Here is an 11,241-nt window from a genome sequence, read left to right as displayed (position 1 = left end):
GTGAAAATGAGTTTTCAATCATCTGCGGCTCGTCTGCGCCGCAGGACGAAGAGTTTTGAAGTAAACGGAGATATTTTAACATGAAGGTCTGAAGTAAACGTCCTAAACTGTGATAACTGCTTTTAGATCAGAGGAGCCACTGAGCTGAAACATCAGCTGCTGTCACTCACACACCACTCATTAATAATAATATCTATAAAATACTAGAAAGACTGTCTGACTGTCTGACTGTCTGACTGTCTGTCTGACTGACTGACTGACTGACTTTCTGTCTGACTGCCAGATCCTCAGCTTCGGCCTCTCAGTTAAAGGATAAATCCAGTTTTTAACAGCTTGAATTTAATTTTGCTAATTTGTCAATCAATTCTATCAGTGCCAATAACCTGTGGAGGAAGTATTTAGACAGTTACCTTAGATACAAGTACTAATACCACTATAAAAATACTCAAATGAAAGTCCTATATTTCACTGTTACTGTGGTAAAACTATGTCGGTATGATCAGCAAAATGTACCAAACGTATTAAAAGTAAAAGTACATGGAGCAGTAAAATGTCCCCTTTGACTGTTGTACTATTATATATTCTATCAATTCAATTCAATTAGTATTCGTCATCATTCATATAAAACAGGATTTTTCTGCTGGAGTTGATTGAGGTGGAGCTCATTTTGAACTATTTAGTATCATACTGCAACTGATGATTATATTCATTATTGATTAATCTGAAAACAAGTTATATTAGTTATAATAGTTTATTTTTCATGCCTGTATGTCAAACAGGACAGGACATACCACAGTATCTTATCTTTGTCTGAAAATACTGCACATTTAAAAATAATAAATGTGACATCGTGTTTATATCACTTATGAAACTGACGTCTGTCAGAAATGTTTCTGAATTCATTTTAAAAATGATTTTCTGTGTTTCTTTCCACACGTGTGAAAAGGCTGAAAACAGCTGAACTCTGAGACGTGAACAGTTTCTAAAGATGCTGTTTGCCTGAGGCGATGTTCCTCCTGTCTTATTATACACACTCCTCACAGTCACTACACACACACAGACACAGTCATCCCCTAGGTGTGTGTGTGTGTGTGTTAGTGTGTGAGGGTCAGCAGTTCACTACCAGACTGTTGCTGCAGGTTTCTATCTTCCTTGGATCTGAAACACTGGATATAAGAGAGTTGAGATCTTTTGTAAAAAAAAAAAAAAAAACAGGTGAACTTATCTGAAAAGTTAAAGTATTCAGAAAACATTTTATTTGTTAAAAACAAACCAAGAACATTTTGGAAAAAATTGGAGAAAAGATTTCGAGGTTACTCCACTTCCTGTCTCCCCAACCTGTGTCCAGGTGTGTCCTCCTGTCAGTCAGCTGTCAGTCTGCTCTCCAGAGCCTCAAACACAGTGTGAGGATCCTGATCAGCATCGAGGTGAACTGCATCTGGATACAGAGTCTGTAAACACACACACAGATGTAGAATAGTACAAATACATAAATATAGAATAGATTTACACTTTAAAACTTCACTCGTCTCCTGAGCCACAGTCTGTACAGGAGTACAAATGTGTGTGTGTGTTTGTGTGTGTGTACCTGCAGGACTGCACTGTGTGTCCTGTACTGACTCAGACTGTGTGTCACAGTGTGTGTGCTGTCCTCAGGTCGGGTCTTCAGTCTGTTCTGGACCTCAGAGCTCGGAGCCGGTCGAGTCACAGCGTGGTAGCTGCAGGAGGAAGTGACGTCACCAGAGGACATATATGTTGTACATTTTTTCACATTAATTCCTTCACAGCATATTTAGAGGAGTGTGTGTTCATGTAAACTACCATACATCCTAGTTTGTTAGTTGTACCAGTTTTGAGGGACGTGCGGAGTAGAAGTAGAAAGCAAAATTAAAACATTTAATTAGATTTTTTTTAAAAGTGCAAGTACATCACAGAGGGAAATATTGTACTACTGTTTGTATTGCTGAAATCTGTTTTTTTTTTAATTTATTTATTTAAACACATGTGACAAAATGATGACATGAGAAGAAAATAGATATGTACATTAAAAAAAACTGAATAAATTAGTGTAAATGAGTATTGATAGGATCCCTTCAGTTATTAGAGTGACAGAACCAATATAATTAGACAGTGAAATATGCATATGACAGGTAGAGCGTATTTATCTAAAGCTCTATCAAATCCAACTCTTCACAAGAACAATGTCTTTATATTGTGTTGTGCTACTTTGAGATGGTGTTGTTTAAATGATTTAAGTTATAAAGCAAACAACTGTCAAAAAAAATTTCCAACGTTATACAATAATGTCAGAGACCGTATCGTGTAAATTGTGTATCATTGTGTAGTCGCAGCTTTTCACTGATGCTTTGTGATATTTGTATTCAAACCACAGTCTGTGTTTTTATGTCTACTGCATCATTTTGGACACAGACTTCAGACTTCAGATCCTCATTTAAAAACCATGCGTGTGTAAAGATGTGGTCAGTTTACTGGTTAAACTGGTTGTACTGACCTCTCTCCACTGACTGGGTCTGTAGCTCTGAGAGTGATTCTCTCCAGAGAAACATCATCGGTCAACTCCAGGAAGAAAACTCTGAGAGGAGACAGCACAGGTCGTTCAGAGGTCATCAGTCAGTCAGTAAATAACGTCATAATTAACACGTTCGTGGTCTTGGTTTTTGTGTTCGGACACCCGAATGCTCTTGGCTTGCTGCAGCAGATGTTGTGGTAGTAGTAGAAGTAGTAGAGGCAGTAGTGGTAGTAGCAGTAGTAGTAGTAGTAGTGTGTAGAGTGTGTAGTACCTGTTGGGCTGGTGTAGGGACTCCTGCAGGCTCTTGGCTTGCTGCAGGTCACGGGGGAATCCGTGAAGGATCCATCCTCTGCAGCTGCAGTCCACTCGGCTCAGACGTTCCTCCAGAACCTGCATCACCAGGGAGTCTGGAACTACACCAACAGGTTCATCAATAGTCGGTCATAAGCTGCTCCTGTCAGATCAGTTAATATCTGCAAGTGCAAACAAGCAGGAACTATTCCTCTGTGAACACACATGTAAACATCTGTTTGAACCATGGATTGGATAGTAGTTGATATGCACACCTCCCAAATGTACTGAACATGTCATGTCAACCTGCACATCGAGCAGTCTGACTGGTTGATCCAATCAGTTTGATAGACTGAACCCACTTCTCAAATTCCTGTTGGGAGGTGGGTTTGAAAAAAAACATGTAAATGATATTATCTGTATGATATAATATGTCTGACACAAGACTCAGTGACACGGCCGGCCATCCAACCATCTCTCCACATAAAGGACACACTAGTTCTTGCATTGGCATAGATTTTCTGGCGCTGGTCATTAAATTGTGACCTGACAAACTGTCCAGAAGGAACATTGGAAGTGCAGCTTTGAACGTGTCTGCGGTGTGAACACAGACGCCGTCTGCTCTGTTCTGTCAGCTGCTGATTATTAAACACAGCTGCTGTGATCCAGCTGTGATCAAACCTGAAAGCTCTCATCTTCGAACACACACTCTCACACACAGAAAGAGATGGGGGAGGAGCGTGTGTGTTTGTGTGAGCGTGTAATGTACGAGGAGTTAAAAACCCCAGGGGCTGCTGGGATACAGATAGTAATCAAACACTTTTATTTCCACTTAAGATAACCAATCAATCTGTCTGCTGCTGCTGTGGATCTATACATAATAGTAGTGTGTGTGTGTGTGTGTGTGTGTGTGTGTGTGTGTGTGTGTGTGTGTGTGGTTACCTGGCCTCCCATTATCCAGATATGGTTGGATCTCTTCTCCCACAGCTGAACCATCAGCTGCAACAGACCTTAACATCTGACCACAACACACTGCAAGACAGACAGACAGACAGACAGACAGACATATGAGGAAAAAAATCATTTAACCCTTTGAGGTTTACAAGTCAGGTGCCACTGTAATGATGGCGACTTGTTTACTTTCACTTTCAACTTGTATTTTTCTATAAAAATGGGCAGAAGAGAGTAAGCCAGAGTTTGTGTGTGTGTGTGTGTAAATACCATCCACCATCTTGTATTTCTGTGACAGCATTCTGGCCTGATAACTCTTCCCTGATCCCGGTGGACCAATCAGGAGGATTCTGGGAGTTCTGGAGCGATGACGAGTCCGAACAAAAGCCAGCACTGAGAGACACACACAGCACATAGTATAGTGCACCTATCCGACTAGATGACTATCAGCATAATACAAAAAACAAAAATCTTGTTTGAAACAATTCGACAGACTTTGAAACCTTTGTTTGACTAAGCGAGAGACTCTTCAACAGAATGAATCCTTCTGATTTTACATTATTATTAGAGGGAAGTAAAGATGTGAATATAAATTAGTGAATCGTCTGCATATTGGAAGACATCTCCAAAAATCTGACTACAATCAGGAAGCCTAAATAAATAACCACACAAGACCTGAAGCTGAACCCAGAAGGACACCAAAATATCAAAGCAGTAGTAATGCAGAATCGCATGACTAAAATAATTTTATAATAGTGTCATAGTATTGGATATGGCTAGGCATACTAAATAATTATATAACAACCAGTGCTCTAACAATGGCCAGGTCTGTTTAAACAAATAAAAGCTTGTTCTTCAGTGTGTCTATACCTTGTTGGTAGACATCAGTGTGTGGTTGGTCACCATTGACGATCTTCAGGACATGTTGATAGGCTGAGCTCAGACCTGTGACCTCACAGCGGTAACGTTGCAGCTTAGCCAGTCGCTGCTTCTCTGACTGACTTTTTCCCTCCTCTAGACGCTGAGCGACAGTGTCGTCAGCTGGCCAGATGAAGGTCTGATGGTACACATCTACAGACAGAAAGTGATGTCATGAATAATAATAGTAGAGTCAAAGCTTCTCACAAACTTGTCGGGGCTGGCCCGTAAAGTCCACGGAGACATAATGTGTGAAATCAGGTGGCACAAACAAACATAACATGGTTCTGTTTAAGGTGTAACAGTCATCTGAAGAACGCAGAACACAAAACTCAGCTTCCCATGTTGCACCTGTAAGTCCATTAGAAGACAGTATAAGTGTTAAGTGCTTTTATGTTTGCTGCTCTGGGCTGGACTCACCTCCTGTCAGCGGGTCAATCAGTTTCCCCTGGCTCCTCTCCAACAGCACATCATCAGGAGCCTCCAACATCACTACACACACACACACACCACAGCACAGTTTTTTTGGGTGATAGGATGCATGTGTGCATTATTCATATACACATATGTATATATATATATATATTTAGATGACCTCTGAGATTATATTTTGTTCTCACCGACATGTTCAGGGATGATTCCGGCCTGCTGGAGACTCAGAGCCTGCAGACGAGTCTGAGGGATTCCCTCCAACACCCAGCCCTGCAACACACACACACACATGCACACACAGACACGCACACGCACACACTCATATTTACTTAAGTAACTTTTATATATTTATGTAGACTTACATTCATTTCCTAGAGGCTGACCTTTACCATAATCACAACTACAAGCCTAATCCTGATTATTAGAATGATGATTAAATTATTACTCTTATTTTAACCTTAACATAGCCCTAATATTATAATAATAATAAATAACCCTAAATGTGGCAATCTGAAAAGATTTTCAGTTAAATAAATGTCTGTTAAGTCACTATCTTGGAACTTGCACTTGTATGTTTGCATTTTATCCTATATGTGAAGCTATTAATAATGCTATACAAATACAGTATTATTACTAAATGACCATCTGAACTTCATAATGGACACCCACAACACCCTAAAGGCCCGGTGTAACTTCTCGAGGCCCAAAGTGAGTCTAATTTAAGAATGGGAGAGTAGATGTACTGTGACTGCTCTGGTCAGATAAAATATTTGTGTCCTGGTAGTAAACGTTACATGGACTAGTACCAGGTCACCACCTCCACCTAAAACCTCTTCAAGGCCTCATTAAAGCCCCTCAGGACCCAGGACCCCCTCCTCGAAGACTGCCAGTGGATCAAACTGCAAGTGTTTAAAAACTGCTATGGTGTGAGACATCAGATTAGTGTGACCTGAACTTAAAGCAGCTAATTAAAATCCATCATCTGTGTAAACTCATTATAACGTCTGTCTCTGTGTTGAAGTGATGTGGGTGACACAGTGAGGCTGACAGCAGCTGAATCCTCTGCTCACCGCTGTCTGACAGTCACATGATATCTAAATTAAACCAGTCTTTTTAATGCAGAGAGTGGCGTCAGTCTCACTCAGAATATTCTTGAGTGTTAATCCCTCAGTGCTGCCTGCCAGGCTGAATAAAGACGACTGACAGCAGCACTGACACACACACACACACACTCATACACACATATATGTATGACAGGCTGTGTGTGTGCTGGTTGAACTGCTGTCTGACTTAGTTTTCACTGGCTGATAACAGCCTATCAGTCTGGATGATCGACTATTGTTTTACAGATATTGATAATCCTGTCAGCAGTTTAACAGACATCCCTTTTATGATTGAGGTCTATCAGGAAAATGATTTTTGGGGCTACCGCAAGTGATCACTGGGACAAACTAATAGCAAGTATCAGTATCAGAGACTGAATGAGACTCAGCTGTAAGTCAAATACAAGTACAAGACAGACAAACAAAGGGGGCTGATCACTCAGTGGTCAGCTGCGTGGAGGTGAGATCTGAACTTCCAGTGTGGACATTAGGACCGCTTTTGATTTAAGACTTGGTTGGACAACATGTCGCACTAGTTCACACGACCCGATCCTCAGCTCATGTGATTACAACTCAGTCATCTGAAGAAAACCCTGGGATGTGGCTGAAAGCTTCACAGACACAAGGTAAGTGGACCTTGTGTTGAGAAATGTTTTGTGTGGTGCCTATAAACACAATGACAGACAGACAGACAGACAGACAGACAGACAGACAGACAGACAGACAGACAGACAGACAGGTAGACAGGCAGGCAGGCAGACAGGCAGGCAGGTAAGGTGTTTAATGTGACAGAAGGAGGCGGAGTCCTGATGGGAGCTATCAATCATCCTCTACTCTTCCATTCACACTGACAGACAGAAGATAAAGACATTACTTACACACACACACACACACACACACGCACACATACACAGAGTCCCTAGTGTGTGTGTGATGAGCTTAGCCTGCGGCCAAAAACAACCATTAGCAGATGAAAGTAGCTGCTGATCACACACACACACACATATATACTAAACACTGATGCTAAATGCTAAACGCTGCAGGCTGGAGGCTGAAAGAAGCAGCTGTTTGTAGAGTTTAGAGGAAAAGACGAAAGCTGAACGCTGGTTTACTGCAGATCACTGAGAGCCTGCTTCACACACACTGAACACAATGAACACACAATAATACACTGAACACATACTGTAACACACCTCACACACAATAACACACTGCACACACACTATAACACAATGAACACACACTAAAAAAACTCTGACTGAAGATAAGGAAACGTAGCAGACAAAGAGACAACATCTTCTTGTTGTAACCGACTAAACTTTCAGTACAAACCTCACAGGAGTATAATACCTAATAGAATACCTAAACTGGTCAATCACAGTGCAGAGGAGGCAACACACTGAACCGAACAGAGACTCTGGCTCGATGTGAGCATGGTGGTCTGATGATAACACGTTGAACTGATGTGCAGTCTCCTTCATAAGTAGCTCTTCACCACCACATGCTCCTGGAGGGCCACTAGAACCACCCTAATTACAACTAGAACGTCAACACAAGAAGCACCCATAAGGACCACTTAGACTTCCTACAGGACCACTAGAACCATCTGAAAACTCCAGAAACTCCTCAGTGAGCATTAAAACATCCCACAGGACCTCCAGACCCTCTTTAATGACCGCTAAAGGAACATTAAATCCACCTAAATTAACTCTAGACAAGGACTACTAAATGAATTAGATGGATGTTATTAGACTCCCCATTACAAAGGAAACGTGCATATTAAAGGCTTAACAGAATAAATTTGAGAATATATTCGGAAATTGCAGTTTCTGAGCTTGCAGAATTTTTATTTTTCCTCTAAATCAGAATCAGGTGTTTTCACATTACAAGGAATTTGCCTTGGTGTAATGGTGCGTAATCAAGGACATAAATATAAAGATATAAAATAGAATAGAGATATTTACAATACAGACTTGTTATATTTTACATTTATTGCTTGTTTTTTTTAGGTTGTGTTATATATTATATGAATGCAAAAGGCTGTATTTCATGGTAGATCCTCCCCACTGACCACTAAGTTGTCCTAAAGGACCACTAAAGGACGTTCTTTAGATTTTCATGTTGCAACACTCATTTTTTATGGTTTTCCCTTTAATTGTCACCCGTCTGTATGCGTTTTTACTGTCTAACAGCAGAGCAGTTAGTGTGAAGATATTTGAACAGAGGGCAGACGTTCAATCAGACAGATAAGTGCAGTTGTGAGCTTCGGTTTGTGTTGTTGTTGTTGTTGTTGTGTGAGTGTTGGTGACAGCAGCTTCACTTTCTTTAATTCTCTTAAACTGATCAGAAAGCAGCTCTCAGTGTCCTGATGAACGCTGACAGGAAACAGGACGTGATGCTAATGAGGAGCAGCAGAGAGGACGAGCCCGAGTGAAAATAACACGCGTGATGTGACAGCGCCACGTCTGTTTGATCAGCCGATCCCTGGGGAGACACGCCAACACGCTGCTCGGCCTGCTGGGAATTGTAGTACGACACAGCAGCAACCAGAGCGCTAATTATTATCATCACAGCATCACATCAGAGAGGGAGACAGTCAGGGAGGGAGACAAAGAGAGGCAGAGAGACAGACAGTCAGCTGATCAGCTAATTTTACTGGGTGTTTAAACTGTGAGCAGCCCAGTCGGAGACTCATGAGTTTCACATAGGTTTATAATTCTGTGGGACAGGATTGAAAAGTTATCACAGAGACGTCATCACATCCTAGTTAACAACAGGAATGTGCGCTTTCACATATTTGATTGGCTATTGCTTTTGCTTACCACCTTGGATGACGTTAGAATCGTGTTGCAGAAAAAATTTGGTTAAAAAAATCAGTTTTTACTTGTTTTGGGTGGTCGGAGAGATTTTGAGGCTTTATTAGATTGTGATAGTAAGGAGGTGGAGGGGTCGCCATCCGAGTCAGACTGACAGAGCCAACACAGCGGTCTGATAGAAGGATGGGGTGTGTGATACGGGGCTGAAGGTGGTCTGAACACAGCCTTACCCTGTTGAAGCAGTCGACCTCGTTCAGTCTCTTTTTCATCAGTCTGACCAGCAGCTCAACGGGAAGCTCCTGAACATACACACAAACACACGCACACACAAGATCAGAGGTCACCTGATGTCCCTGGGCCAAAATAGCTGTAGAGCAGGAATGTGTTCCTGAGCATCATTTCATGAAGACCAACATCAGTTCAGTTTGGTTTATTGTTGTGAGGCTCTGTAGGCCCACCCACAGTTTCATTGGAAGGAATTAGGCTCCTTCTTGGCTAGCCTCCAAAACAAATCCCTCTTGAGTTGCTTTATTAGCTGCATCACCAGAAACTAACTGGCTGCATTAATGATGAGCTAGTTATCAAATCGACTAAAAACAAAGCATATTATAAAAACATAATGTGCATAATGGGGGAGTGTGTGTGTGTGTGTGTGTGTGTACCTGTTCTGTGGTTATATACTGTTGTGCCTGTATGCTGAGCTCTGATTGGTCCTGCAGTAAAATGTCTGTAGTCACATGAACAGCTCTCAGATCAGCACTCAGCTTTTGGGCCTGAAGGATGACAACAACACAACAGTGCAGTGCAGATATGAGGTATTTGTGAGGTACTTTTTAAAACTACTTTACTCTCTACACTAGCAGGAAAAATTACATTGTCACAAAACTGGACAGTGACGCTCCAAACATATGATGATATTAAAGACCTTGATGCATTGCTGTAGACTGAACCACCCAACATTGAATAAAGTAGTTAAAATAAGTATATGATAGCAAAAGGCTGACAGGGACCATTTTACACCAGAATTAATACTTTTACTTTTGATACTTCAAGTAAGTTTAGCCTTTGATACTTTTATACTTTGAATGCAAGATTTAAATGCAGGTCTGTTACTTGTATGGAGTTATGTTCCTCCTCCACCAGTGAGCAGCAAACTTTAACCAAACTATTACTCATGCAAAGATTTGGGTGGACAATGAGGAGAGGTGATGAAGCTCTGTTAAACTCTCTCATGCCTGATTCTCACTGGGTGATTTTGTTGTCCCAAACCAAACAAACAAGCAAACATCATTTGCTCTCAACTTGGTTTGGATTTTTCCTTATTGGTGCCATTCACACTCAGGAAATCAATGTTAAATACACACATCGTCCCAGCATCCCAGCAGAGAAAACTGACAAGAGCTAAGCTGTAAGTGAAGCGGAATACTCCTTTAACTGATAACACTCACCACTGTGTGTTTCCCAACAGAAGGAGGACCGAGCAGCATGACCCTGGGAACTGACAGACAGCATGGTTCAAATTTAAGACAAATTTAAAATCAAATATTATTTAACTTAAATCTCATAAGTGGGAATAATCCTACATATATAAATATATAAAAAGTATATGTACTTTTGTACTTTAATGGGCCCATAGAGAAGAAGAATATGTTGGGTTTTGTTTTTTTAGACTTTTGAAACTGTAATTTTGGTGCTGAAGAGAATCAGAAATTCCTGATAGAAAAAATAATAACACAACATCTAAAATATAAGTGTGTAAGAGTGTTGATTTTAAGCCCTCTTATCTTTATTAAGTTGACTTCAGGAGCAGACAGGCTGCAGAGTCACAGCTCCATCTAGTGGCTGCACACGTGTCACTGCTCCGTGCTGCGTTCAGGTGTGGTGACTTACTGTTCACGCTGCTCCTCTGCAGTAGACTGATCAGGTAACAGATTGGATCTTCAGGCTGATCAATCACCAGACTGGACAACATGCTCTGAAACACACACACACAGCCTCAGTGTAGTCCACCTGATCTGCAGCTGTGGGTTTAAACAGCCAAAACCTGCAGAGTGGTCCTTTATTACCTGCACCAGGTGGAAGATGTTGTGTTTGTCAGCGTAGACGGACATGTGAGGAGGAATCCTCAGAGGTTTCATTGTCTCATCCATCGGCAAGAGTAGGAGGACCAGGAGAGAGAAGGCGGTCTGAGGGGTCTGAC

General features: G+C 41.3%; 1 protein-coding gene across 1 annotated transcript; it reads right to left on the bottom strand.

The window, feature by feature from the left end:
• Window positions 1-1,335: 1,335 nt before the first annotated feature.
• On the bottom strand, window positions 1,336-11,191 carry ak8 (adenylate kinase 8). The gene is made up of 14 exons (XM_070834441.1): window positions 11,108-11,191; window positions 10,932-11,016; window positions 10,490-10,539; window positions 9,704-9,814; window positions 9,272-9,340; window positions 5,311-5,392; window positions 5,111-5,182; window positions 4,643-4,843; window positions 4,043-4,165; window positions 3,764-3,853; window positions 2,802-2,943; window positions 2,513-2,593; window positions 1,589-1,718; window positions 1,336-1,451 (listed from the first exon to the last, which is right to left on the bottom strand). The coding sequence occupies exons 1-14, from the start codon at window positions 11,189-11,191 to the stop codon at window positions 1,362-1,364; spliced, it is 1,410 nt and encodes a 469-aa protein (XP_070690542.1). The 3' UTR covers window positions 1,336-1,361.
• Window positions 11,192-11,241: the final 50 nt, after the last annotated feature.

Source organism: Pempheris klunzingeri, chromosome 7 (assembly GCF_042242105.1).
Source record: "Pempheris klunzingeri isolate RE-2024b chromosome 7, fPemKlu1.hap1, whole genome shotgun sequence".
Lineage (NCBI taxonomy): Eukaryota > Metazoa > Chordata > Actinopteri > Acropomatiformes > Pempheridae > Pempheris > Pempheris klunzingeri.
Note: the sequence above shows the minus strand (reverse complement) of the source record. Positions and strands in the feature narration are given on the sequence as shown.

Coding starts and splice junctions, on each gene's coding strand:
- ak8 (XM_070834441.1), bottom strand. CDS start 11,191: ATGGATGAGACAATGAAACCTCTGAGGATTCCTCCTCACATGTCCGTC. Junction 9,341..9,703: donor AGTATATAACCACAGAACAG/GTACACACACAC, acceptor GTGTATGTTCAG/GAGCTTCCCGTTGAGCTGCT. Junction 4,166..4,642: donor CACTGATGTCTACCAACAAG/GTATAGACACAC, acceptor TGTGTCTCTCAG/TGCTGGCTTTTGTTCGGACT.